The sequence below is a fragment of the Zingiber officinale genome, chromosome 2B (genome assembly GCF_018446385.1).
Source record: "Zingiber officinale cultivar Zhangliang chromosome 2B, Zo_v1.1, whole genome shotgun sequence".
Lineage (NCBI taxonomy): Eukaryota > Viridiplantae > Streptophyta > Magnoliopsida > Zingiberales > Zingiberaceae > Zingiber > Zingiber officinale.
This window is the reverse complement of record NC_055989.1, coordinates 131,772,361-131,798,919: the sequence shown is the minus strand read 5'-3', so window position 1 is coordinate 131,798,919 and position 26,559 is coordinate 131,772,361. Positions and strand designations below refer to the sequence as shown.

Sequence of the window (26,559 nt, the reverse complement as noted above, 5' to 3'; positions counted from 1 at the left end):
TCACATTCCTTCCATATCTATATTCAAAAATATTCATATCTAAATTTTTAATTATTTAATTGGTCTAACAATTTTTTCAATATCCTACTCCATTGGGATCTAATATTGGATTCTCTACTGAATTCGAAATAAATTTTCATCCCTACTCTAGAGGATCTCCACTTAAATAATAATAAATAAATAAAATTAAAATTAAATTAAAATTAAATCAAATCAAAATGGAAAGAAAAAAAAACAAACGGGTTTAGCTTCTAGACCCGGTTCGATTTCGAACGTGGCCCGAGATCAGCCGGTCCGGTGTCAAATAGTGGAAAGCAAAGACGAGCGAGGCGAGTCGTCGTCGAAGGGATGGGAAGGAGAACGAGATCCGCGGCCGCCATGGCGATCGTTCCGCTCCTCCTCCTCTCCTTTTTTCATTTACTCCAATTTGTCTCTTCTACGCAGGAGATTCGAGTCCTCAGCGCGGAGAAAAGGGTGAGATCTCTTCTCTCGACGGGGGAGCTCAATTAGATTACAGATCGATCGACTATCTCATCCTTGTTTGCCTTTCTTCTTCTTAATCTGCATGTTTTGCAGCGAAAGCTATGTTCAATAACGTTCTAACTCTTTATTGTTTACATTGGTCGGTGATTGCAGATCGACTTGACTTCGCCAATCGCAAGGGTTTTCTTGACTTTGAAGGTACTTCAGATGTAAATTTGAACTGTTTGTTTTTGCCTCCTAATGTTGGAATTCCTTCAAAATGTTAATTAACTGGAGCTGATGGTGCTGCACTTGATAGTGTTCCTCCAAAAATTAAAATTTTATTGGTCTCCATGAACTCCTGTAGGTGGAAAACTATGGTGCACCTGAAGTTCCTGAAATTCTTATTGCTTTCTCACCGACTGAGTCTGAACATTTGGCAATTCTTAAAGCATCCACCGTAGAAGGGAAACGCAAGAAGAAGACTTACGTGCCTCTTTCAGTGAGTCCTGTTTCCTCTCCTGATGCACCTAATGGTGCTCAGCTCTACTCTGTTACGTTACGCAGTCCATTGCAATCCGGTGAGACGACCACAGTGGAAGCACTTTATGTGCTAACTCATTCCCTCGAGCCCTTTCCAACTGAGATTAGCCAATCAGAACCACAGCTTGTTTACTACCGTGATAGTGCAACTATTCTGTCACCTTACACGATTGTGGAGCAAACTGTATATATAAAAACTCCTAGCAGTAAGGTTGAATCGTATACAAAAGTAGAACCAACTGCTCGTTCTGGTTCTGAGACAAGATATGGACCTTACCATGATCGTTTGCCATATTCATTCTCTCCAGTAATTGTACACTTTGAGAATAACAATCCATTTGCTGTTGTTGAAGAACTTGTGCGTGAGATAGAAATTTCACACTGGGGAAACCTTCAGATTAGGGACCACTACAGATTGAAACATGCTGGTGCACGACATAAAGGAGTTTTTTCAAGGTTAGTTTAGGAAATTTTAAGATTGTATTTCTCTGTGCTTGACTCTAGTAATGAATGTGAAATTGTTGAAACTTCCTGTATGTTCTTGACAGATTAACGAGTATTTTTCAGATATCATCTAAAGCTTGAATTCCTCCCCAATATTATTTTACATCTGAATATGTTGTCCAACCTTTGTTTCTAGTTACACCTGTTCATCATAGTCCTCAAAGTTGTGTCCATAGCTATTATGTTAATCATGATTTTTTTGTTTTAAAATATCTCTAGTAGCACTAACACTAGTTACTATATTATAATACATGCCCTGTATCACTTTCATGTGATTACTAAATATTATTTTCTCTAAACCCCATGAGAATAATTGTTTGGTGATTCTATTATAAGCATTTTCTAAGTCATTAAAATTATATGCATATTTTCTTCTTTTCTATTATGTTCCTCCATTGTCGTCTTATTAAATAAATAATATTTTTGTTGTTCTTCCTGGTATACAAGTATACAAGTAATTAAATTGAATTTCAATTTTTTTTTTCTATCTTTTAGTGACTTTAGTCCAAAGTTTCATATTATGACTTATCAACTTAATTCTTGTATAGGATATTAGGGGCTTAGCAATGTTAAGATGTAAGGAGTTTTTTTATTAATATGTTGCTTTCTTTTGGAATCATTTCTTCACCATTTGTCGAGTTAGATATGGTTGTATACATGTATTATTGTTTTGTGTCTCTACTTTATTTCTCAGTAAGGAACTAATGAATGCTCCAGTTGAATTATCAAACAGTGCTTTTGAAATTGCATTGTTTTTTTGAGAACAATAGCTGCTTTGGGTTATTTCTATTGGGTATATGATACTTATGCTAAACATCCATGTAGGCTTGATTATCAGTTTAGGCAATCACTCAGTGCTTCCTTCAAAACTCTGCTTGCAATGTTGCCACCTAGAGTTCACTCAGTCTACTACCGTGATGATATTGGGAACATCTCATCATCTCATTTGCGAATTAATTCTCAAAAGGTACTGATAATTATTATGCATTCTCTATAATCTGATGCAAATATCTCTTGCTCTAAAGATCGACTTTGCACAGTGATGAACACCACTCATGCATGATTTCCATTCCTTGAAATATCAGGTTCAGTGTCAGTGCCTATCAGATGACAATAAATATCCAATATAGGTGCTGCTGACAGTACCGCTTGACTTTGCTAGTGTTTAAATATCAACTGTCTTGGGATGCCACTGAGTGCTATGCTCCAGATAGCCAACTCATGATATCTGACATTTGACTAGTTACTAAACTTTCCTTTTTAACTCGACATGTTTGAAAGATGGAATGCCATGTTTTTTTTTAAGATAAATTCATCTGCTACTCAGTTGCCTCGATGAGTGTGGTCTCCTTTGAGCCTCTAAAATTTTCAAATTGATATAATTTTTCTTGTTAGAGATGGTATGTTTTGATCTTCAAGCTAACTTATTTTGCTATGGATTTCAGTCGGAACTAGAAATTGAACCTAGGTACCCATTATTTGGAGGGTGGAAGGCCACTTTCACTATCGGCTATGGGCTACCATTGCAAGATTTTCTGTTTGAATCATCTGATGGCCGGCGTTATCTTAACTTCAGTTTTGGATGCCCTCTGATTGAAACGGTGGTTGATGACCTAACAGTTAAAGTAAGTCCTCTTGTCCTCTTTTGCTTTGGCAAGTTCTATACTCTGTAGAATTCTGGAATTTGTCCTTGGATACTAAGTTATAAGTACACAACATGAAGGCTTTCTCACTTTCTTTCAAACTGAAAGACCATTTACCTGCGAAAAGTCAGTTTAGTGAAAAAAGACGGGGTTTCTGACTCCAACTTTTGGACTCTTTCCCTCAGAGCACCAGCAACAGTCGTGAATGGCTCCCTCTAAAAAACGTCAGCAATCTTGAGTCGTAAATATAATCGTCTTTAGACTCCCTTTATAAGCAACAGTCGTGAATGGCTAAGGCCATAAAATACTGCTGATGGGTTTTTTAGGCATGACTCGACTTTTTGAAAGTTTCATATAAGTTAAAAAAACACACTTAGAAAGATCTAGAAATATTGACGGCCCTGCCCTTATGGTCGAAATATGCCTATCGGGTCTACCCTCAGCGGAAGACAGAAGCAGTATTTTATTGCAAAATACTTCTGATGGGTTTTTAGCATTGGGCTTTGGGCCATTCACTCTGACCCTTCCCTTTCGTTCAGCTCTTCGCCTCTTCCCTTTCGTTCAGCTCTTCGCCCCTTATGGTCGATCCCTCAACTATTGCTACTCTTGTAGTCGGCCCCATCAGTATAGTTGACTTAAGTTACCTTGTCATTAGTTTGTAATGGAATAGAAGTTATAAAAATAATAATAATAGATGCGTGAGAATAATGGAATTTTCTTAAAAGAAGACCCATGGATTTCAGCAGCAGACATCTGATGAAAAATTGATCCCTTTGTTTGACATTTGTTCATCAACTTAACGTTCTCTTGTGACACTCCTATATGTCAACCTAGCATATAATGATCATGCTTAAAAGTGGAAAAGGATAAATAAGCAAAATAATTGCCACCTCTAACAGGATGTCCCGTTTTCACATTACACAGATTATTGTTCCTGCACAAACTGTATCCCAATACTCCCATGATTTCTTTTCACTGATACTATAATTCAAAAAATGACTATTACTACCCAACTAATTTTCACTACTCTGCCAGTGATCACCACTCACTAACCTAAGATACAGGGACACAACTTAAACCCTCATAAAGCAAAGCCTAATACTAGTGGATCATATAGGCGTATTATATTCTCCTGTACAATTACCTATGCATGTGTCATGCCAACTTAAGAACTAAGTAATTACAACAATAGAAAAAAATGATTTTTAAATTTGAATACTTACCTAAAATGCAACTTAGAAATGCATATCATTTTTATTACTTCCTAATTCAGATACGTCTTTCACCTATAGAATATATGCTTATGAGGAAAACCAGTATGTTATAGTCAATATTTGGTATGGATACAGGTGTTTTATGCATGTTTGAGAAGCAAAATACATAGTGTCTAATGTTTGAGACTCAAGGTACTTGATTGTTTTGTAGCTGAAGTACTTGATCAGGTTTCTTACTGTTATATCATATTTGTTTACAGGAACAGTATAATGTCACATCTTATTTGAGCATTGTACTTTTGCAATTATGAAACTTATAAAGAAGATGGCTTGATTTGGTGAATTTTTGTTAAAGAAACTTGTCTTCTGCTTCAGGTTATTCTTCCTGAGGGATCAAGAAATCCTACAGCTGCAGTTCCCTTTCCAGTGAATCAACATCTTGAGGTAAATGTTTATACTCAAAATTAGTGATTTACTTAATAAATAGCAATGCAACATTTACTAAGTCTTTTTCATGTGATAAGTATATTTTTTTTTCTTTTCTTTATGGATGGAGATTCCTGCCCACTTGATTCTGATGCGATATAATGCACCTAATATGCTCAGTTTAAGTTCTAGGTATTCAGGATGGAATGAAATTAGATATTAACATGACATAACTTGTGAATAGTTGAAACATTCTTTTTTTTAGTTAACAAGATTATAGATTCAATATCTACTTGTAAAAACATTCTTGTAATTCGTAATTTTGCCAAATCTGCAACTTCTTGAACTACTATTACATATCATTGTAGTTGTGATCAGTTATTTCTGACTGAAATGTTCTTTTAAATTCACGCCCATCTTAAAAGAGTCGGTCAATTTTGTTGAAGTGACTATCATGGTTAATACCACAACAATGAACAAACTTTGTCTCAACTATGCGTATGGGCTGCATGAATCTTTGACCTTTGCCTACAATGGCTGGTATGGTAACTCAATTTGCATATCAACCCTTTTTTGCCAACTCTGTTAAATGATATTTAGCAAAGATGAAACAGAATGCTATCATCTTGGTATACCTATGATAGAAAAACATTAATCTCTACTGCATGGTATCCGAACTGGCTTTCATAAGTCAAAAGATAAATCGTACTAGACCTCTACCATGGCATATAGTTCGTTTTGGCCACACCATTTCCACATGACAGAGTATGGTGCACAAATCTCTCTAGTTATTTAGAGTGAAGATTGAAAAAAGTTCTTAGCTAAATGTTTCTTGCCTGTTATGCCAGATCAGAGTAATGTCTGATTGTTTTGTTATTGTGCAGATGACTTATTCATATCTCGATGTTGTTGGGAGGACAACATTGGTGCTCCAGAAGAGAAATGTTGTACCAGAGCATAACTACCCATTCCAGGTAATTCTCCTCATTTTCACCATAGTGCTAGATTGCATTCGCATTGGGTTACATTTAAATTTAAGAAAGCAACTATTCAACATGCTGAAACTGAAAAAAGATGATACTTATTTGAACTATCTTTGCGCAACAGGTCTATTATGATTTCAACCCAATCTTCATGCTTGCGGAGCCCTTGATGTTGGTATCTTCTGTTTTCTTATTCTTTGTTGCGTATATCGCGTACGTTCATATCGATCTATCCATCAGGAGGCCATTGAAGACCAACTCATAAAATAAACTGTTACGAATTGTTAGATGTGAGGTTGTCATTTATAATCCAAACGCTTCAAGGTAGAAGAAAAGAGTCCCAACAACTTTTACTAGTTCAGCGAGTGTTCTAGAATTCATTATCACTTTATCTAAACCCCTTTGTAGTACTTTTTTGGGTGCTCCGACAATTTTGGATTCTGCTGCTTTATCGTAGCAATAATTTAATTTCGTGTCTTTTTTATTTTATCCTTCAGCTATTCAAGATTAAGTTCTTAAAATATCGTGATGAATGACTCTTTTTTTGTTTAACCTGGATTAAGAAAATCACTAGTTAAAAGTATGATGGTCATTAGGTGAAACCATTACTTGTGTTTCTAACAAGGTGTTTAGTTAAAGCCAACAACAAATCTTAGGATGATAGTTTTTTGTTTCATTTCAAGATTTTTTATCTGGTAGATCATCTCTAGTTAAAGCCAACAACAAATCTTAGGATGATAGTTTTTTGTTTCATTTCAGGATTTTTTATCTGGTAGATCATCTCCATAAGGATATTTATTATATATATAGTTTCAAAATTTATTCGAATCAAAAGAAGTTTATCTTCATAATTAGGTAAAAAAAAACATTGCCTACTTAATTAAATAATCGCTATGCCCTAACTCCCTACATATAAACTTAATGAAAATAATAATGATAATAAAGTGATAATTGATAACGCATAAATTGCTTAAAAATATTTCCCTTTCGGACACCCTCCAAAAACAAAGGTACTTAATAGTAATTATAGCGTCAATGCGGGCGGCGAATAAGCTGGAGGAGGTCGCAGCCGTCGTCGTGGCCGGCGCCGACGACCGTGGAGGAAGCCTTCATCCGCATCTCCACCACTTTCTTGTGTGAGTTGGAGTGGAGGTCGGGCACGAAGGTGGGGCTGGCCGCCGGTCGGTATTCCGGGAACAGCCGCCCGGTCTTGTAGCGGACGCCGCAGGCGTTGCAGAGCGTCTTCGGCCCCGTCGGCCCGGCTCGCCACTGCGGCGTCTTCTGTATCCCGCAGTGCGTGCATTTCCTCAACCCCGGCGAACCCGATTCCTCCTCTGCCCCGGTCGCCGCGTTGGCCGCCGAGCTCTTTATTATGATCTTTAGCTTCTTCTTCGGAACAGGGAAGGAGTCGGACGCGCCGAAGCTCTCGTTTATGGGATGCGAGGGGGGAGAAGGGAGGTAGAAGGCGGCGGGGATGCGGCGGCGGCGCTTGCTGCGCGCGCGGGCGGGAAACGCCCTGCCGCAGGACTGGGAAGCCGAAGTCGAAGATTGAGACGACGACGACGAAGAAGAAGACGAATCCCCACTGGAATTGGCGGCCGGTTCGAGAACGGAGATCGGACTCGAGTCTCGCACGAAAGCATCGATATTGGCGGCGCCGCTGGCGGCGCTCGGGGGTGGAACGTCGACCAGAAAGGAATCGCACTCGTCGAGGAACGCCGGCGTCGAGTAATCCAATTTCTCATCAAACTATTAAAGGTAAATCCACAATTAGTACACCTCAAATGTCACATAGAATGGAAGAACTAAGAAGCGTACTTGTTTTTGGTTACTAGAGCACTCAAGGTAGTGGTCTCCGCCGCCGCCTGGAGAGGCGGCCGGAGGAGGAGTTAGGGGAGGGAGAAGGAAAGCCCCTGTTTCATTGCAGGGCTTCTTCACCATTACTAACGCATTCTCCTCGTCCTCCTCGTTGAGGAAATCGAGCAGGTCGTCGATCTCGTAGTAGAAATCGCTCATCTTGTTCCTCAGGATTCGTCGTCAAAGCTGAGCAGAGGTGAAACAGGGGAGGGAATTAATAGCTGCTCGGGGTGTCGGGGACGACGACCGAGATTGAAAGATTCGGCCCCGCTGACGTGGCGGCGTTCCCTTACTCGGGACACGTATGCATTCAATTACTGAGAAACACATTTCACCTCCAAAAAGTAAATATCATTTTAAAATAATACTTTTTTAAAAAAAAATCAAACTATTATTATTTTATCTCTATCCATCCACTCGTATTGCTATTTTATCAAAATAATATCACATGTTTTAATTATACGTCGACTGAATATTAGTTTATCTAAATTTTAAATTGATTCTATCCGTGAGAAACTTTTTATCCTTTTATTTAAATGCATCTGTGTATTCGTATTTAATTAAATACTTGAGAGTCCATATCTCTTGACCCATTTTTTTATAATTTAAAGGATATATTATTCGTATTTATGATCGGATCATGATCATGATCCGATCTAAAATTATTGTAATCTCTTTTTGGATTCATCGTCCCCATCAAGTTATAATTTTTGTTCGGAACGGACGATCGGAAATCGTCCAGAGGTCTCCGGTGGTGGATAAGTGGTCAGGTTACTGGGCGCTGAGCGAGAATGTCCTTCGGACGACTTCCGATCGTTCATTCCGAACAAAAATTATAACATAATAGGGACGGTGAACCCAAGAAGAGATCGCAATCATTTACGATCAGATCGTAATCCGATCGTAAATATGAATGACACATCCTCTAGACTACAAAAAATGATCCAGGAGATCCTGTCTCTTAATTTGAACGTCTCTGTTTAAAAACAATATGCCACGTATTTATTATATTAATAATTTCCTTTTATTAAAATGTATTCATTTTAATATTCATTATTTATGAATTCTACTGTCTATTTATTCATGTTTATTTTTTATATTTAAAATTTATTTTTTTATTATTTTTTTTATAGCAGCGTTCACAGATGGCTAAAAAATAAAATAATTTTATATTTGTAAAAAAAATTGTACGATGAAAATTTCAAGTGTAATCCAGCTAACAAATAGTTGAGACGTGCAATAGCATCATTGCAATTTTTTATAATAATGATAATAATATTTGCTTTAATCGATTAAATTAGTACGGTGGAAATTGTGCTTCATTTTGAGAAATTCCAGTAAAATTTAATTAGTTGGAGAGCAGTTGTAGGCAACGATTTGACTTGTGAACTAAAAGTCAATTCGATCAGATTTCCTAATCGAATCGAACGTTCATCTCGTTTACGTATTGTTAGCTGGCCCTAGACAATTATTAATTAATTAATTAATTAATTAATATTTACTGATGGGGTTTAGATGTATGAGCAGGTCATGTGCGAGTCCACATGGATGATGATGTCTGCCATGTGATGAGGGAGGGTGGACAGGGCACAATGAATAATGCGACTTGGCTCACGTGACCACATGACAATGCTTATGCATCAAGCCTTAATCACTTTGTTTGGTGGATCATTAATTCCTTTAATCTTTTCATTCTACCAAATCAAACAACTCATTTTCATTAGGATTGCAAATGAACCAAATATTCATAAATAAATTTAACATTCAACTTAATAAAAATTTATTTATATTTGTTCAATATACATAAGATTAATTAAATAAATAAACTTGAATAACTCGTTAAGCTAAATAAATAAGCTTGAACATATATGTGTTTAACTCGTTAACGTTCGTGAACAATGTTCGTGAATAATATTCACGAACCATATTCATTAATAAAACTTTTTCAATCAAACAAATTTGAATTGAGAGCTTGATAACATCTAAACGAACCAAGCTCGAACCAAACTCAAACCAAGTTTGTATTGAGAGCTTGATAACATCTAAACGAACCAAACTCAAACTCATAAAAAATAAACCAAGCCAAACTTGAACACTCATTTCAAAAGTTTATCTTAACCTTAGTAAGACCTCTTATTGAAAAGAAACTACAACCTTGCCGGTGACTTCAATTCACTATTAGCATTATGCCGACGAATTCGACTCATTGATAAAGGTCATTTGCGCTTCTTTTTACTAAAATTTTTACCCCTTAAGTTTATTGATTTGACTCGGAGACAAAAAAAACGAGTCGTAAAATTTTTCCTTTTCTTCTCGAACAAAAGGTCTCCTTGCTACCGTCCGTAAGTCGCAATGGGGTGGCATTCCACACATCAAACATGGAGAGCTGTCTTCAATCATTTCTTGATTGATCCACCAACCATTTTGTTGTGCACCACATTCAAAATTCTGACTTTAAATTTAATATCACAACAAAATAGAATAAAATTTCAAAAAAAAAAAACATTTTCATTTGGCTTCTCAAAGTTTACTTCATCTTATAAAATGCCAACACAGTGTTAATGATTTTGAAACTATGAAGGCTAGTTAGCTAATTTAAAAACTCCAAGGGGGTATCTGAAAACATTAAATAAATAAATAATTACCTAAAGAGAATCTAAGATCCAATCTGATTTTTTTTTTTTTTAAAAAAAAGCTTTTATTTATACAATTAAAGAATTGAGTTCTATAAAGTGAGAGCCGTCGGTGACCGACACAAGATCACAATGGGAAGGAAGAGGAATTAATATCGGAGGTGTTGGATTTTAATGTTCATGTTCCTGATATAAATTACGCCAAAGTTAAAAATATATTTAAGCATTCTACAAATCGATTCACTTCATAAAAGTGTTGGATTTAAAGGTATTTTAAACTTTATTTGTTTGTAGATTTGTAGTCTATATAGGTAATTTAGAATAAGAACATAACTAAGCCTCTTATTCAAATATCTTCGGCGCAACCCTCACATACTAGTCAGCGTTATTTAGGTCAATTTTGGCACAACTTTAACCTAAGCGTACGACGTAACAATTTAGCGGTTGGATGAGAGTTTTTTCGCGCATTGGGTAAACTAAGTTAAGAATTTTTGAAAAGCATGTTTGAACTAGGGGCTTGCTTCTAATAAATGGAATGGGCCATCAACCATCTTTCCTTTCCCCTTACTTCAACATCACTGAGAAGAGGGTGGTGTCCTCCTTGTCATTTTGTTTCAACTATCTACATGACAACTTGTACCATTGATAGAATATATAAAATACAATAATGAAAGGAAAAAAAATCATCTTTGATGCAATAATGTTGATGTCTAAGGATTAGGGACAATCGACAAGTGATTATGAGGTGGGGGCGACCAAAGTCCAAGGTATTCTGGCAACGAATAAAATGATACAGACCCAAGTGAACCCATCCACAGGCTATAAAGATATGACAACAAACTAAATTAAAGAATTTGCTGAACGAGGGATAAGAAGCATATAGTTAACCTGAATAGATATGTCAATGGTTGGATGATGAATTGAATCAATCTGCATTTGTAAATTATAAATGGACATCAAATATTCACCAGGAAATCCAAAAGCACAAACAACGAATTTTGACTGGATTTAATGAATTACAACTATACTTTGTTGTATAAGAATTATCCTCACAAGTGTGTCATGAAATTTATACAATGGGAATTCAATTTTAAGTATACTAAAATTAATTAGGTGAAGATTAGGAGACAATTGTACAACATTATGATTGGTTTTATTATGAACTAAAGCAACAATTGCGTTGAGCCCTTTAGCAGTTTGATGGTATATATATCATAGATATGATTAAGTTGGAGTAGTAGATGTAAAACCTAATCAAGGGGTTGCATTAGGGTTTATAATTTTCATCATAAAGTTAAACTGGGTACCTGGTTTGCTCCTTGGTTTGGGCCATTTTGCATTTGCTGGCACCTGTATGCACTTGTAGCCCTGCTCCTTGTATAATCTCATAGCAGCTAAGTTGTTTACGTCACAATGCAATGCCACAGAACGACATCCCCAAATCCAGGCTCGGGCCTCTGCATTGACCATGAGCATCTTGGCAATCCCCTTTCGTCTGTGCGCCTTCCTAACCGCAACATTTGATATGTATGCTATTCTTGTTCTACAAAGAACCAAGGAAGCATGCTCAGTATCCTCCAACAGGGAGGGTATGAATATGGATTAAGAGTAATGCGAGATTAGCTTCAAATTCAATACAAACACACTCTCAACAGTTAACATCATTTCAGGCAAATACTACGTGATACAATTATGGTCTTGCGTTGATGTTCAGGGCTATTAGAATCAATGCATAGTCAATGAACTTGAGCATTCTAAATTATATGGTTATGGTTCAATTATCTTATGCAACGGTCAAACACAAATCCATACGTGATGCAAGACTATTTATAACTTAAGCAGTTCACACCATGTTATTTTGGTTTGAACATCTTATCGAACTGTGTCATGACACACTAAAGCACAGGTCTGTCTGTAAAGCAAGACTACTATATCATAAAAATATCCTGAATTTATTTAGATTAATATGTTGCTAATGAACTTATACATTTTACATTGTGGTTTGGCCGTCTTGTTGGGAGGTTTATGACGCACAAATCCATTTATAATGCAAGACAAGTAAAACTGTAGTGAATCTGATTGGATAGTGCAATGAAGGTATATGCAGATAATTGATGATTAGAAACCAAAATTACCTTCTTTGTAGAAGTGGACCTTTCCTAGGAAGGAAGTCAGCCATTGTATCAACTGTAAGAATTCCAGCTACACATCCTTTCTTAATGCTGTCAATGTCTTCTGGTTCAAGATCATCCCTCTGAATAAATGAGCTATTGTTCACTGGACTACCAGTAACAGCAACAAGACACGTCCACATACTGCCTAGAGGAACTGGGAACCCAGAAAGCAACCTTACACAGCGGTTGATCCTGAGAAGAAGATTGATGGGGAACCTACAATTTGGAAAGAAACAACTACAATGAGTATCTGCCACTCCCCAATAATCCTCTGGCACCGCATCTCGAACCATGATGTCGGGCCAGATAGTTGGAAACAAGTCAACTGCTTGACTAGCCCTGCAAGTTCCTAGACCCGTGTGAATATATGAGTATATTGAAACGTTTATAAATATTAAAAAAAGTGATAAAGGAAAAACAATCTGTATAATGCTGAACTAGAGAGCAACAGACAAGCCAAATCACTCACAAGGTAATCAGACTTAAGCCCGACAACAGGCTGAACTAAAATCAAGCTCGAAAAGAGTTCATGCCTGGGAGAGCTTCTGAATTCAAGTTTGAGTTTTAGTCAAGTACCAACTTAAATCAAGTTCCTACTTGGTAACAACTATGCTCGAGCTCATTTAGATAAATAACACCTTCTCAAACCCATCACATTCAGCTAATTAAACAAGTTGAACTCAGATTAATTGAAATATGAATGCGCCCAAAGCTCAAGTTGTTTTAAAAATAAATTATTGCAATCCATGGTTATGTAACTAGTTGCCTAATCTATTGCTAAGCTTCATATAACATACAACTTTTCAGAAGCATTAGTCCAAAGCAACTTGAAATGGAAGCCGGTGAAGATAGCAATGATTGATGAGCAAGTGAGTTTGGGAAACAAAGACAGATCTTCATATTGACATAGATGTTTTTTTTTCCAAATATTTGGTGTTTCATTGTGGAATAAGTACAACGCTAAAAAATAAATAAATATTTCATTTAGCTAGGAACCTAGAAAGTAGGTCAGATCACAAAAATTATTAAATCTTATGAAAATGAGGCAATATTTTAGGGGGAAGGGGAAATCAAAAAGTTAGTTTCAAGAACATAGTTTTCATAAAGAGTCAAATAATAAAAGCTTTCCCAAATGAATGAGAAGATAAAGGTCTACTACAATGCAATCTTTTAGGGCTATAATTACTTGTTGGTCAAGAGCATCCAGCCTGTGAGTAATTTCTTTAAGTTCTCATCCAAGAGTTAACTAGGCAATGCAGACATTAGGCGAATTTCAGTGAATTACTGTATCTTGAATTAATTGTGAACAATATCAAACCAACTTTCACAGTCTATCACTAGAAAAAAAAGATTGAGCAATAAGGATATCTGCGACTATCCTCTCAAAAAAGCAAAAGTCCACATCTTAAGGCACCCTCCAAAATGCCAAGGAAGAATACAAGGACTTGTATGGCGTTGCCTATATCACAAGCAAGTAAAGGAAAAGCAAAATCATTCATAGGCGCCATATTGTTCCACCACCACAAGAAAGTGGAGAATCTAGTTCCAAAGAAACAACAACTTAATGCAAAGGGAGCAATATCAATACTACTAACTCAAAGCGACTGTTTACAATTTGTCACTTCTCCCACATACCAAAGAAGAATTCGAAAGCCTTATGTATCTAGAATTGCACACTGACGCAAGAACATAAGCTTCAGATACAAGCCAATCATATTTTTCGCAATAAAGGCAAATGAGCAATGTCAACAAATTTGAACAAACGAGAGATTAAATCACAAGAACAAATTAAGCAAGAAAATCAACTAAAGTGATGAAATGAACAATTTTTATTAAGCTAACTAGAACACATCACAAATCGATCGCGAACAACGATTCCGTTAAGACAGGAAATATAACCGAGGATTTGAGCAAGAAGGCAGGTTTCCATGCTAAAATGATACCTGTTGCGGTGGTGCGATCAGCTCTGGGAGTGAAGAAAGCGAGCGCTTTGTGGCTCGGCGGAGGAAAGGAGGAGGAAATAATGGGAGACGAGGAGAAGGAGGGCAACCCTAGGGAGGCCGTCATTGCCTGCCTCGCACTGGCGATATCAATCCCTTCTCCGGCGGCCTCCGCCGTCGCTCTACTGGCGTAAATGGATAAGAGAGGAACGATCAAACGGCTATCAATTTGTCGTATGGGGAAAAATATCTGTAGAGGTGTGAATTGGATTGGGCCGGGTCATTTGCCAACGAAGGCCCAATTTTAATCAGGCCGGAATAAGCCGAACAAGGCCATCTTATCGGGTCGGGTGTGGCTGGCCCAGCACTTCTGCCCAATTTTTTTAATAAAAAAATAACTTATTTTATTTTTAAATACTTTTTCAAAAGGAAAATATTTTTTTGCATTTTTTTAAATACTTTTATTAATACACTCCTGACATGCTGGGATAGGAAAAGAACCTGATTATCCATGGTCAGGTTATGCTTGGCGAGTTAGCGATTTGCATATGCTTGAGTTAGCGTTTATTCTTCGGTTTCATGAGCTTTGTCAAAGCTGAAAGACCAACCATAACTATTTTGGCACCCATTAAGTTACAATTTGCACCAAATCATCAGTGATGCATTAGTACTTACGCTGCTATTAGTACCGAGTTAGGGTTAGTGTTTATATCTCTGAAACTTCTATTCTTTTGCTAGAGAAAACACAGGACATTTTAACAAGACTTCAAGGACTTTCTTCCCGACGTGTTGATGCTTCGAAGATTGTAACGATACCGCATTCTTATCTGAAGCATACGAGTGTCGATACCTTTTACAGATGAACCTCAGCTATGATCCTTCTCAAGTAACCTTCTTCTATACTGTGCAGCTATAGCAGAGCAATTAGGTTAACTGTGATCAAGAGGGGGAGGGAAGAAATAAAGGGGGAAATATTTTTCGTATCTCACAACTAAAAGAGGGAAACTAATTGATTTTCCTATGAAAATTTACCTGAAAAATCATTGTAAATTATTTTTTTGCGAAACAAATAGACCTTGCTATCATTTAATATTCAAGGCTAAGCCCGGCTTAAGAACATGCTTATCGAACTTCAACAGCAAAAGACAAAATATTAGACCTCATTCTGTGCGAAAATAGGCTCGGAAAGGCTTCAGTATCTGATGGGACCATCCAAGCTACCTGATGCAAACTGCAATTTCAAGGAAACACAAAACTTAAACAACTTGCATAGGAAGAACCATGAGAAAATGTAAAGAAAACCAGTGTTATCGAAAACCAGACTGGCGGTGGAACGGGTGGCACTCCCGGTTTCCATTGTCCCATTAAACTGGGCCAACGTCCTGTTCAAAATACTGAAGAAAATAATAGCATTTGAAGCCGGACCTGTCTCACAATAGGGTTCAATGTAGTGTTGAATTCATGAGTCATTCCTTCCCAGACAACCTTTCCTTCGTAAAGAAATAGCAATCTGCCAAATGTATATGTACAAGTTATTCGACATAGTCATGAAATGAAACAAAAGAAGGGATACAAGGGAGCAAAGTACCTATCAACAGCCCTTCTTATTGTACTGTGTTGATGCGTTACAACCACATACGATGCTACCTTTCCCGTATGTCCCCGGGAATCTTGCCCCGTGCTGTGCACTGAACGAATTAGGTCTTCCACAACAGTCGATGCAATTGGATCGAGTCCTGCAGTAGGTTCATCATACAAAAGCACCTAAAAAGACAGGGCAAAGAACATAAGAGAGAATCGCTCAATAGGTTGTCTTTAGTCAAAACTAGGAAGAAGACTACAAGGGTTGCATTAAATATCTAAAGAAATGGATTGGATGCTTGACAGACTTGTTTGATATGTTTTAGCTATAAATTAAATCTAGGAGGACGTCGCTCAGAGTGGCATCTATTAACGTCCATAAATTGATAAAGATAAACAATAAGCATCTTGCTTACCTCTGGTTCTATTATCTCCTTTGTTTCATCAAAAATTATTGATCGAGCCAGGGCTACACGCTTTTTCATGCCTCCAGAGAGTTCAGAAGGCATACGGTCTTCTACACCCTGCAGAAATTCACTTAAGTATACCAACATAATTTGAGCACAATAATCTAATTGTTCTAATCTTTGCATCTACAGAAAAATCAACCACTACGCAACAATTAGTTGATTAAAAAAGAAAATACAGATCTAACAGACATTTTGGCATTATATAGCTGGCAGAAGATGTACATGAATACTTCAATAAAGTAATCTTGTAGTTTCAATTATCTACAAAAACAATAATATACATGGAGGGAAAGAAACTCTTGTTGGAGAAGCTTCGGGGACTATTGGTAATATCCCAAATGCAAAGTTACCTTCAGACCAACTGCTGCCAAAGTCTTTGTCACAAGGTTTGATATATGATCCACTGGCATGCGTGAGTTCTCATACCTAACATATTAATGCGTTAAGAAAGGGCCAATGTGGATCCAATATTATGCGTAGAATGTTTAAGAAATGGAAACTCCTTACAGTAGAAAACCGACGTTTTCACGTACTGTGAGGGAATCAAAAAGCGCTGCACTCTGGAAAACCTGCACCAGTAAAGTTAAGAAAATTAGTTTATCCAATCAATTGCATAAAGCTAGAAACCAATAACGAATACACAATGATGAACTTAAGTTTTCTCACATATCTTCCAGAGGTACAAATGCAGTAAAAGAAAAGTAATTCTTTGATGATTTATATAATTATTCGTCTACAATGAATTAAGTATTGTATCGTTCATCAGCCAAATGGAACAACGAAATAAGGATAAATTTCCACTCAAGTTATGGTTAAAATTTCAGATATACGGACAGTTTCTAAAATTCTATATCAGATCAAGTTTGGTTAAGTAATTCAAAATGGTACAACTAGGCACAATAGCTTTGTTAAGTAATACGTTATGAGATCATTTGCTGGTGATCTTTACTGGCTAAACCATTAACCTTTGTGTTATAAAATGCCAAGAACTAGATATGCCAAAAATTGGAAAAAGAAGCTGAATTAAATTTTATTTAGCATAGACTATGGAATTAATGATCCAAGGATCTGAGACCCTACGAGGTTTCAGATTCCATTAGTTAACTAATTTGAATCTGCATAGCCTCAAAAAGAAAAGTTTTTTACTTCAAAAATAATCAATGTTAAAAGGTGTGTCACTGTCAAACTAAAACCATTTTTGATTGTCTTGTCAAAATTTTTTATTTGTTTTGGTTGCAATGTGAATGGCATAAATCTGAATAAATTTTGTGAAATAATAAAGTTCAGCAGAAACAAATCATATGCAATCCCTCCTTCAGAACCATTTCACATCCCTGATTGATGGAATAAGAACTCCTATGATGTTGCTCATTAGCTGATTAACTAATCCTTTGTATCTTCTTTGCAAATTAAATTATCAATCAGTAAAGACTTGGATATTTAGAAAGCAATTGTTGCTTAATTTATATCTCGCCCAGGCTTGATCAAATACATAATGCCTTCCGAATCCTTTGAGAAGTTAATCACTACGAGTAGACAACAAATCACAGAAAAGGGAGTTACCAGGCCAATCCGAAGACCTGATATCTCTTCGTCACTGACCAATCCATGTCTCTGTTTCCCACATATAAGGACTTCTCCCTGCACATCATTACAGAACTAATCTGTAAAATAACAAATACAACTAGCTTACATTTTAACAGGTGGAGCATCCAAAACAACCAACAAAACAACTTGTTTGACCAATCTAAGTTGAGAAACTAAAAAAATAGATAAAAGAAAATAAATAGCTGATACCTTGTCAGGTGATAAAAGACCAGCCATGATCTTCAGAATTGTTGATTTGCCAGTTCCTGATGGCCCAATTATCCCAACAGCTTCTCCATGTCTAATCTGAACAAGTAAAAAAACAACAACTAAGGTTCGAGAAGTGTGCACCTGGCATAAACAAGACTCCAATTGAAGATTCAAAACTGTTCGTAAAATAATAACATATGTGACATTCGTAAAATAATAATAATTTATAGTCACAGACTGAACTCCGTGGAAGCTACAGGTAAGTGTGTATAAGATCCATTTTCAGTATATTATCAAATGAGATACAATTTTGATAAAACAAGTAAAGCAAAATACTAGGTGATCATAAGAACTTCTGGAAACTTATAAACAATATTTTAATTTATAATACAAGTTTATATTGGTAAAAACCATTTGCATTGAACATTAAGGTATACTCAGAGATGAATGCAGCACATTAAGAACGTAATTTTACCTTGAAGTTAACTCCTTCTAGTATTCGTTTATCGCCAAAAGATTTATGAACATCTCTACACTCAATGAGGACATTGGATTCTTCAATTCCCTGTTTATCCATTCCTAACTTCTCTGATAATGATGAAGTCTGACATGAAAATCATGTAACTGATCAGAATAATAGAAGTTGAGACTAGCATCTATTTAACAGCATAAGCACTATAGAATATTTCCATCACAAGTTTCAGATTTTACATTTTAGTACAACAACTAGACATGCAACAAAATATTCAGACTGAGAAATCTAGTTTATTGACACAAATATTGCTATTAAATATGAAGATTCCAGTTTCAGAGTCCAAAAGTTGACAAATTCTACCTTTGTTCCAAAAAAAAAGTAGCTAGAATCAGAAAGAATAACCGGAAAAGCTTTAAACTGACATTTCAAACATTATATACTTCAGATATTTTAATTTTTAAGAAGAAAGCCCACAAATCCTATTTTCTTAACTCATCTTATTGCTCAATCTATTGTGCATCCCCCTTACTATATAAATTTCTCTGTACTATTATCCCTAGTGTTATGAGCTATGACAATTTCAAGTTTAACAAGCAGGCATGGCATCCTTAATTAGTCTTTACTACTTCAAGCCGGTAATATTAGACCCAGGATGATGTTTCAATAACATAGACTAGCATGAAAAATGCTATTATACAATAATGAAGACACAAATAGACATGTCTATCATACAATTTTTTTTTTTTTGGTTCATCATTTTTGCCAAACTAGCTAAAAGATTTTTTTAACAGAATTTTTAATCATAAGCCAAGGGTAAGTTTCATGTAAAACTCTGTATTCTCTTGTTGGCAAGATGTCTCCTTTATTGCAAAAGGGCAAGCACATGCCCTTTATTGCTCGATACCCAATTTCCAAAGAGAAGAATTCGATATAGAAACTCGTTATTCATCCCAAAACAACAAATAGCAAAAGAAAAAAAAAACAACTAATGGATGCCACTGATTTAGATTGACGAACTCACGGAGCTTTCAGCGGTCGGATGGCCGTTCCTCGAATTCCATGGAGGAGCGCTGCAACCGCAGGCGATCCGCCTACGAGCCTTCCACAGAGATCCGGATAACTTCGCCCTGGCGCAAACAGATCTCTGCCGCCCCACCGACAAAAGAGGAGTCCATGAGTTAGCCGCGGTGGAGCTCGACATGGCCGAATCCGATCTGGGAATTGAGGAGGAGATGAGATCCTTACAGTAAAGCCATTGCCGGGCGGTGGCAGGCGGGGTGGGTGGATTGGGGTTTTGAGGCCAACGGTTTCGCCAGTTCGCCTACGGCCGCAGATGGAAAGACGAAAGGGAAGATCTACGACGAAGCGAAGGAAGGTGGACGGTCAGATTGAAGACCCGTTGCTTTAAGAGCCGTGTCGGGTTGATGTTAGATGGAAAGAGAGAGGGGCAGGGATATTTCAATCCCAAATTAAAATAAAAAATTAATTTTTATTAATTAAATCGAATCAAATTGAACTAAAAATAAGAAAACTAAAATTTTAACTATTTTATCAAAGTGTTTCATATAGAAATGATCAATAACATTAAAATTCTATTTAAAAAAAAACAATTATGTGATTAAATTCATAATAATTTTTTCGCTTTAAGACGCGTTGCTTTATGTGATTTAATTTTAGAATTTTTTAATAAAAAATTAAAAAGGTGATTAATAATAAATTATAAAAAATATGTTTATTTAATACCTAACTATAAGAAAATAAATAAAAGTGAAATAAAATTAAGAGATCAATTTTATTATTTCATTTTTTATTAACCGTATTTTAAAAAAAAAATCAAAATAAAAACTAAAATTATGGATAAATTTAAGAGATCATTATGAATTTAATCACATAAAGTTTTTAATGTCATCAATGATTTTTATATAAAACTTCTTGATGAAATATTTATTTTGATTTGATTTAAATAAGAAAAACTATTTTTTTTATTTTAATTTAAGCCTCAAATAAATGGAAAGTATATTCCAAAAGTTCAGAGAATTAAGTGAGTCTTTTAATAAAAATCCAAATACGATGTGCCTTTTTAGAAATCTAAAAAGTTAAGTAGGCCTTCTAGGAAATTATCTAATTCCATAATCTCAACCTTCCATTTGGGTATAATTTAGTGCAAAAGGGTGATAACCTGATTAAATAGAGATGAATTAATTACGAGAGATTTCACTCAACAACATTAGAATATATAGGGGATGAGATAATCTACAGGCTTCCACATTCATTGGAACTCATTCAATAATTCTATAGTAGGACGAAGTAGAGATGTAAATTCCACAACGGATCTCTTTTCAGCCAACCAATTCGCTTAGAATTCGATATTGACTGTTCGATGAAAATCTTATGGTGTCCTATGTGGATGAGGATGAGAGAAGCAAGCACGTGTTCCATGTGCTGGAGGTATTATCATATATAAAGAGAATAATTCTAATATATGAGCAAAATATTGCCTTATTAATATTCTCTCTGATTCACTCATAATACAATGAATTCATCTCCCAACAAGTAAATTATGTTATTAATATTTTAGTTTTAGACAAATACAAAAAAACAAGAAGAGAGCTTAATCTTGCGATTATTTATCTACTCTTCAGCTGGTGGGTCGACCCATCGGCCGTGGTCCTTTATGAGCTGAATCAGAGCATCAGTAGCTTCCTCCATCGCGATACCTCTCTTCAGCACATTCTGATAAACAAAAAGGGAAACAAGAATCATGATACTGAATTTAGTCGAAGAAATTCCTAAACTTTTCCAATGCTAATTCTAAAAATCGCATATTAGTCTACAAAATACAATGTGAGATCCATTATATGGATCCTAAAAGCATGAAAATGGCAAGAAGACAGATATTACCTTGCCGACGTAAAGGTCGATCTTCCCCGGAGTACCACCAACATAACCGAAATCTGCATCCGCCATCTCGCCTGGCCCGTTCACAATGCAACCCATGATTGCAATCTGCAAAGGAGTTGAGTGAAGTGTCAGTTCTGAAGATGCCTAATTGGACTGGTAGAACAATGCCAGTGGCGGGAAGAGAGTTACCGAAACACCAGGGAGATGTGAAGTCTTTGACCTGATCTCAGCGCTTATATCTTGAAGATCGAAGAGTGTCCGTCCACAAGATGGGCAAGACACGTACTCCTGCAATGTAGTTGCAAGATTAGATGAGAAATAACAAAATGTGGAACTAGTTTCATTTCGATTAAAAGTAATAGAAGATATGTATGGGTTGCTTACAGTTTTCGTGTTGCGCATTCTGCAACCTTGAAGTAAGTTAAAGGAAGTATTCCTTAGGAACTCAAAATCCTGCTCAGGGGCCTCGAGTAGGATACCATCTCCGAGCCCATCGACTAAGAGGGAACCAGCATTGCTCCCAGCCGTAATCACCAAATCGTCTCTGCCAATTGCAGGACAAGAGTGCGAATGAACAACCATTTTCACTTCGAACATTCAATGAGTCTTATCGAGATCACAATCTTACCTGTGAATCCCTTTGGGATATTGGATATGGTGGATAACAGGGAAGTTAAGTGAATTTTCTTCTAGATACTCAAACAACCTGAAAGCAGTAAAGAAATTCATATAAGTGCCGAAGGATGTACCAATCGGCTTGAGAGTAATAACAATATAGTTGCTATGATCATTTACCTCCTAGCAGCATGAACTCGGCTGAGCTTTTCTTCACTCAATGGGGCATCATGTAGCAACATTGTGATATTATCGACATTCTTGATGATGTCTAGTACTTCATATGGTTCGTCCCCACGAACAGTTACAGCCAGTCGAGCACCTAAAAACAAGCACGATCATTGAATTAGTACAGATTTGTAACAAAGGATCAAAAGAGAGTTGAATGACAATCTATGTCACCTCTCGGCAAAAGCTTGTTAGCACCAGTGGAAAGTTCATCGAGATTAACAAGGACAATTGCATTAGGAAGTGGTTTCTCAAGTTGTTCAGATAGTGGAACTATAACACCCATGCTTATGTCAATCAACCTTTTGAGAGCCAACCTCTGGGCAAAGATAACAAACATGAGTCAGTCCCCATTGATCTTATTCATTTTTCGTATTTACATTCATCGAAAACAAGTCTTTGGCGATTCAATTCTGAAAAATATATAACTTAAATCTTCTAGCTTTCATGTTTAAGAGAATAATAAGGTGTGCTTACAGCTTCAGCGTCTTCTAAAGGAGGAAGTTCTCGTAGAAGAATAGAGTCCACAGTTGCCAGGTCCTGAAAATATCGAAAGGTCAAGGTACTTGCAGTTGCTGTTATACTGGTTTCGAGCGTAGCATTTGTGATACGGAACTACAAACCTTGAAAGGCATTCCAACCACAAGTTTTGCTGCAAGGGACTTGTAAAGAAGTTCTGGAGTCTGGCAAAAGAAACAGCAACATGTGATGAAGGGGCGATATGGATGCCAATAAAACAATTGGAATTTCAAGATTAACGTATTAAGAGATCAAGAAGATAAATCAAATTAAGAATTGAATTTGCATGACATTAAAATGTCTACCTTAAGCATGTCCAAGGACACTGGCATAAGAACTGAACCATCACGATGAAGAACACCACGGTAGTCCACTTCTTCACCCTATAAAAAGGGTTGGCAAAGGTTAGAAGTCTTCCTATCGATGTTTATGGAATGCACCAAAAAAAAAAAACTAACCAACCTCTTTCTGCACTGGAAGTTGACCAGTTCTACGCTGGAAGTCGAAACACCTTCTATGTTTCTCCTCAAAAGGTGCCTAAAGTTTTTTTGAGAAGTACAAGTTAGGTTTTTAGTGCAAAAAAAAAAGTGGGCATACAAAAACTCGTAGAAAATGGTAGACGAAACAAGACATACAGTTCCTTTCTGAAGATTTGAAGCTTGCATGCCGAGGTTAGCCAACCGTTTACAAGGATCAATTTCTTTCTCTGGTGGTTCTGTCAGGGACACCCTGATTGTGTCACCCAAACCATCCTGTTGAATAATGTTACAGATGTTAGAGCATATCAGTTTCACCAATCAAATAACAATCTTCTTGACAAAACACAAGTGCATTCTGGAAAAAAGGTGCTCGAAAAGTACAGACCTGAAGAAGCGTGCCAATACCGATTGCAGATTTCATCCTTCCATCTTCTCCCTCTCCAGCTTCAGTAACTCCTAAGTGGAGAGGATAATCCCAACCTTGAGCATACATCTCCGCAACAAGCAACCGATAGGCTTGAACCATGATAACCGGGTTACTCGCTTTCATTGAGAAGACAAAATTATGGAAATCTAGCTTCCGGCATATCCTTGCAAATTCAAAGGCAGATTCAACCTATCGCAGAAACAGATATTTTCAGCATAAATTTTTCTGGAGAACAATATTTAATGTTTAGCTCTCGCAAACAAGAATGCTAACCATTCCTCTTGGAGAATCTCCATAGTAGCTCATAATACGATCAGAAAGACTTCCATGGTTTGTCCCAATTCGGATTGCTCGTCCATATTGCTTACACTTCTCAACCAATGGAGTGAAGACCTGACCAGTAAGACGAATGTATGATGAACTGACTAGTGAAACTATTGCATAAAGAATATGTCAATTATAAAATAGCACCAATACTATGATAAGATCCTACAGATACATATAAGAAATAATTTCTCTGTATAGTAGGATTCAGTAGTATCAAAAGGATTTCAACTAGAAAATGTTATTAAAGAAAAAAAAATCATGTTTCGACTTTGAATCGGATTCAAAATAGACTATAAGTGGCAATATTTTGAACCTTTTCAATATGCTCAATCTCTTTTTGATATTCATCATCAGTATACTCTAACTGCTCAAACTGGGCTCGCCTATCAGCTGCAAAGAAAGAGTTTCAGTATTGTTTCAAATTAACAGTAATTTTATTCTTCAAAGTAAAAAAAAAAAGCTGTAGAATGACTGACCAAAATTTCCAGGGTTGACTCGGATCTTATCGAAACATTCAGCTACTCTCAACGCAATTGCAGGAGCGAAATGAATGTCCGCCACAAGAGGAATATTGTAACTGGGTTTCATCATATACCAAAATGAATATACTAATATGAGAAGATTTTCTAAACATTGTACATTTGTCACACAATGCAGCAAAGTTAAAAATACAAGACCTACTTGTTTTGGACAAGTTTGTTCTTAATTTCAAAACAAGAATCCGCCTCTTTTCTCCCTTGAACTGTAATTCGAACCAAATCAGCTCCTCTATCTGCAATTCTCATAACCTGGCAAGAGAACATAATTAGTTTCAAAAACACTATACGGAGAAAAGCATCTAGTAGAAAGCCTTAAGAGAACTTAGAAAGAAAGTAAAAGGACCACTATGACAATTTTCGCTTTGATCTTAACCACATTGATACTGTTTCACATTTGCATAGGGAGGTACTAATTTTTTAGACTTCAACTACCTCCTTTTAGGCCATTTAAAAGCCAAAGCGCATAAGAATGCTTCATGATTGCTTAGGTTTAATTGAAAGTCAAGAGATAAAAGAATCTAAAAACTATCATCACTCAATCAATTGTTAGTTTGAACAATCTACAGATAAGCCTATCCTTGAAAATTTAATACTGCAGATTCATAATTAATGCATAGAAAAGAAATGATCAGTAAACTGTAAAATTGCTAAATTATTGTTCAAGAACACAAAATTATGTATGCGAACCTCCTCAACAGTCTTGTCAACATCTTTGGTGTCTGAAGTGGTCATAGTCTGAACTCGTATGGGATGCTCACTACCAAGGGCTACGTTCCCAACCATCACAGTTCGAGTCTTTCTCCTGACAGTCTTGTGTACAGATTCACAATACTTTCGCCGGGGAACTAGAGAGATGAAAAAACAAACACAAATTAAGTCTTTCACTAGTGGTGTAATTGCATTTTATACTTCCATCTAGCATTTAAGTACCATATTTACATATCTCAGATTGATAATGGGTAAATATTAGTTCATTTTGTAGATAAAAAATCAGCTATTCCACCAACAGAATAAAGATTAAACCCACCACGAAAACAAAAAGGGGGCCAAATCCTAGGCTACATTAACATGAAATGAAAATTTGATGCTCCATGTATCGATTGTGTTGGGATGGTGGCAGACGCTACCGGACCAACATAAGTCTTTTATACATGTATTAGAGGGACAAATTTGTACCTAGAAGAGGACTTCCTTCTGAGGCAGGCTCCAGTTCTACAATGTCAGAGCCAGATTTTGAAGAATTTCTAACCACAGAAGCGATTCTTTTCCGAGGCTTCATTCTTTGTTGTTCAGGAGCATAAGCAATCCTTGTGAAGTCTACGCTCTTCACGAAGCCAAGGCTGCGGTCCACAGTGCGCAGACCAGTCATGGCAGCCATTGATGAAGGAACAGTTCCGGTGGCCATGATCCCAGACACCTCTCTCCCCACCTTCTCAAACCTGCGACGAGAATTTTATTAGCAAACAAAGATTTTGTTGATTTTTGTCTAGCCCAAATTCCAGGGGGGAAAGTTCCTTTTTGATCTGAGCGACCATCAATAAGCTAAGAAAACCTAGGCGAACATAGAGAATGTCTGAAGAGCAAAAGCAGTTCCGAGGAAGGAAGGAGAGGAGAAGAACTCAAGGTGTTTCTCACCAATTCCAAGGGAGAAGGATCACGCAGAGGAGGCGGACCGAGTACGAGAGCTTCCTCCTTGCGGTCGCCTTCCTTCCTCCTCTTCCTCTTCTTGCTGCTGCAGCTGCAGACGCGCTTGAGTTGGAGTTCGGTCGATTGTTACGACAGCCGCGTTCTTATACCCCCAAACTGGTCCACCAGCACGAAT

General features: G+C 36.7%; 5 protein-coding genes across 7 annotated transcripts; 1 reads left to right on the top strand and 4 right to left on the bottom strand.

The window, feature by feature from the left end:
• Nucleotides 1–300: 300 nt before the first annotated feature.
• On the top strand, nucleotides 301–6,264 carry LOC122047265 (dolichyl-diphosphooligosaccharide--protein glycosyltransferase subunit 1B-like). Its single transcript, XM_042608429.1, has 8 exons — nucleotides 301–474; nucleotides 637–681; nucleotides 830–1,461; nucleotides 2,335–2,476; nucleotides 2,955–3,134; nucleotides 4,742–4,810; nucleotides 5,677–5,766; nucleotides 5,900–6,264. Exons 1-8 carry the CDS (start codon nucleotides 349–351, stop codon nucleotides 6,038–6,040), a joined length of 1,425 nt encoding a protein of 474 aa, XP_042464363.1. The 5' UTR covers nucleotides 301–348; the 3' UTR covers nucleotides 6,041–6,264.
• A 445-nt stretch (nucleotides 6,265–6,709) lies between these two features.
• LOC122049555 (GATA transcription factor 1-like) lies at nucleotides 6,710–7,888 on the bottom strand. The gene is made up of 2 exons (XM_042610922.1): nucleotides 7,594–7,888; nucleotides 6,710–7,524 (listed from the first exon to the last, which is right to left on the bottom strand). Exons 1-2 carry the CDS (start codon nucleotides 7,789–7,791, stop codon nucleotides 6,808–6,810), a joined length of 915 nt encoding a protein of 304 aa, XP_042466856.1. The 5' UTR covers nucleotides 7,792–7,888; the 3' UTR covers nucleotides 6,710–6,807.
• A 3,050-nt stretch (nucleotides 7,889–10,938) lies between these two features.
• On the bottom strand, nucleotides 10,939–20,068 carry LOC122047263 (protein TRIGALACTOSYLDIACYLGLYCEROL 3, chloroplastic-like). 3 transcript variants are annotated; one of them, XM_042608426.1, is made up of 14 exons: nucleotides 19,724–20,068; nucleotides 18,703–18,831; nucleotides 18,228–18,323; nucleotides 17,994–18,071; nucleotides 16,938–16,999; nucleotides 16,781–16,856; nucleotides 16,377–16,484; nucleotides 15,968–16,143; nucleotides 15,805–15,889; nucleotides 15,539–15,610; nucleotides 14,383–15,289; nucleotides 12,401–12,788; nucleotides 11,573–11,808; nucleotides 10,939–11,195 (listed from the first exon to the last, which is right to left on the bottom strand). In XM_042608426.1, the coding sequence occupies exons 1-10, from the start codon at nucleotides 19,901–19,903 to the stop codon at nucleotides 15,572–15,574; spliced, it is 1,029 nt and encodes a 342-aa protein (XP_042464360.1). In that variant the 5' UTR covers nucleotides 19,904–20,068; the 3' UTR covers nucleotides 10,939–11,195; nucleotides 11,573–11,808; nucleotides 12,401–12,788; nucleotides 14,383–15,289; nucleotides 15,539–15,571. The 3 variants fall into 3 exon arrangements, with proteins under 3 accessions (XP_042464360.1, XP_042464362.1, XP_042464359.1); XM_042608428.1 differs by having other exon boundaries at nucleotides 14,383–15,281; XM_042608425.1 differs by having other exon boundaries at nucleotides 14,383–15,610.
• On the bottom strand, nucleotides 11,520–12,732 carry LOC122048719. The gene is made up of 2 exons (XM_042610253.1): nucleotides 12,401–12,732; nucleotides 11,520–11,808 (listed from the first exon to the last, which is right to left on the bottom strand). The coding sequence occupies exons 1-2, from the start codon at nucleotides 12,730–12,732 to the stop codon at nucleotides 11,520–11,522; spliced, it is 621 nt and encodes a 206-aa protein (XP_042466187.1).
• Nucleotides 20,069–21,185: 1,117 nt separating the features above from the next.
• LOC122047260 (4-hydroxy-3-methylbut-2-en-1-yl diphosphate synthase (ferredoxin), chloroplastic-like) lies at nucleotides 21,186–26,559 on the bottom strand. Its single transcript, XM_042608423.1, has 20 exons — nucleotides 26,373–26,559; nucleotides 25,914–26,176; nucleotides 25,425–25,582; nucleotides 24,880–24,986; nucleotides 24,675–24,775; nucleotides 24,512–24,588; nucleotides 24,145–24,264; nucleotides 23,830–24,060; nucleotides 23,601–23,717; nucleotides 23,428–23,502; nucleotides 23,271–23,348; nucleotides 23,070–23,129; nucleotides 22,924–22,986; nucleotides 22,621–22,765; nucleotides 22,399–22,540; nucleotides 22,232–22,309; nucleotides 21,988–22,147; nucleotides 21,793–21,891; nucleotides 21,604–21,708; nucleotides 21,186–21,435 (listed from the first exon to the last, which is right to left on the bottom strand). Exons 2-20 carry the CDS (start codon nucleotides 26,140–26,142, stop codon nucleotides 21,334–21,336), a joined length of 2,247 nt encoding a protein of 748 aa, XP_042464357.1. The 5' UTR covers nucleotides 26,143–26,176; nucleotides 26,373–26,559; the 3' UTR covers nucleotides 21,186–21,333.

Coding starts and splice junctions, on each gene's coding strand:
- LOC122047263 (XM_042608425.1), bottom strand. CDS start 19,903: ATGTCGAGCTCCACCGCGGCTAACTCATGGACTCCTCTTTTGTCGGTG. Junction 17,000..17,993: donor CAGGTCTTCGGATTGGCCTG/GTAACTCCCTTT, acceptor TTACTGGTGCAG/GTTTTCCAGAGTGCAGCGCT. Junction 16,144..16,376: donor AGGAGATAATAGAACCAGAG/GTAAGCAAGATG, acceptor CTGTCTTTTTAG/GTGCTTTTGTATGATGAACC.
- LOC122049555 (XM_042610922.1), bottom strand. CDS start 7,791: ATGAGCGATTTCTACTACGAGATCGACGACCTGCTCGATTTCCTCAAC. Junction 7,525..7,593: donor GCTCTAGTAACCAAAAACAA/GTACGCTTCTTA, acceptor TACCTTTAATAG/TTTGATGAGAAATTGGATTA.
- LOC122047265 (XM_042608429.1), top strand. CDS start 349: ATGGGAAGGAGAACGAGATCCGCGGCCGCCATGGCGATCGTTCCGCTC. Junction 682..829: donor GGGTTTTCTTGACTTTGAAG/GTACTTCAGATG, acceptor GAACTCCTGTAG/GTGGAAAACTATGGTGCACC. Junction 4,811..5,676: donor CAGTGAATCAACATCTTGAG/GTAAATGTTTAT, acceptor GTTATTGTGCAG/ATGACTTATTCATATCTCGA.
- LOC122047260 (XM_042608423.1), bottom strand. CDS start 26,142: ATGGCCACCGGAACTGTTCCTTCATCAATGGCTGCCATGACTGGTCTG. Junction 24,589..24,674: donor AGTCAACCCTGGAAATTTTG/GTCAGTCATTCT, acceptor CTTTCTTTGCAG/CTGATAGGCGAGCCCAGTTT. Junction 22,310..22,398: donor CGAGTTCATGCTGCTAGGAG/GTAAATGATCAT, acceptor TACTGCTTTCAG/GTTGTTTGAGTATCTAGAAG.
- LOC122048719 (XM_042610253.1), bottom strand. CDS start 12,732: ATGGTTCGAGATGCGGTGCCAGAGGATTATTGGGGAGTGGCAGATACT. Junction 11,809..12,400: donor GGTCCACTTCTACAAAGAAG/GTAATTTTGGTT, acceptor GGTTCTTTGTAG/AACAAGAATAGCATACATAT.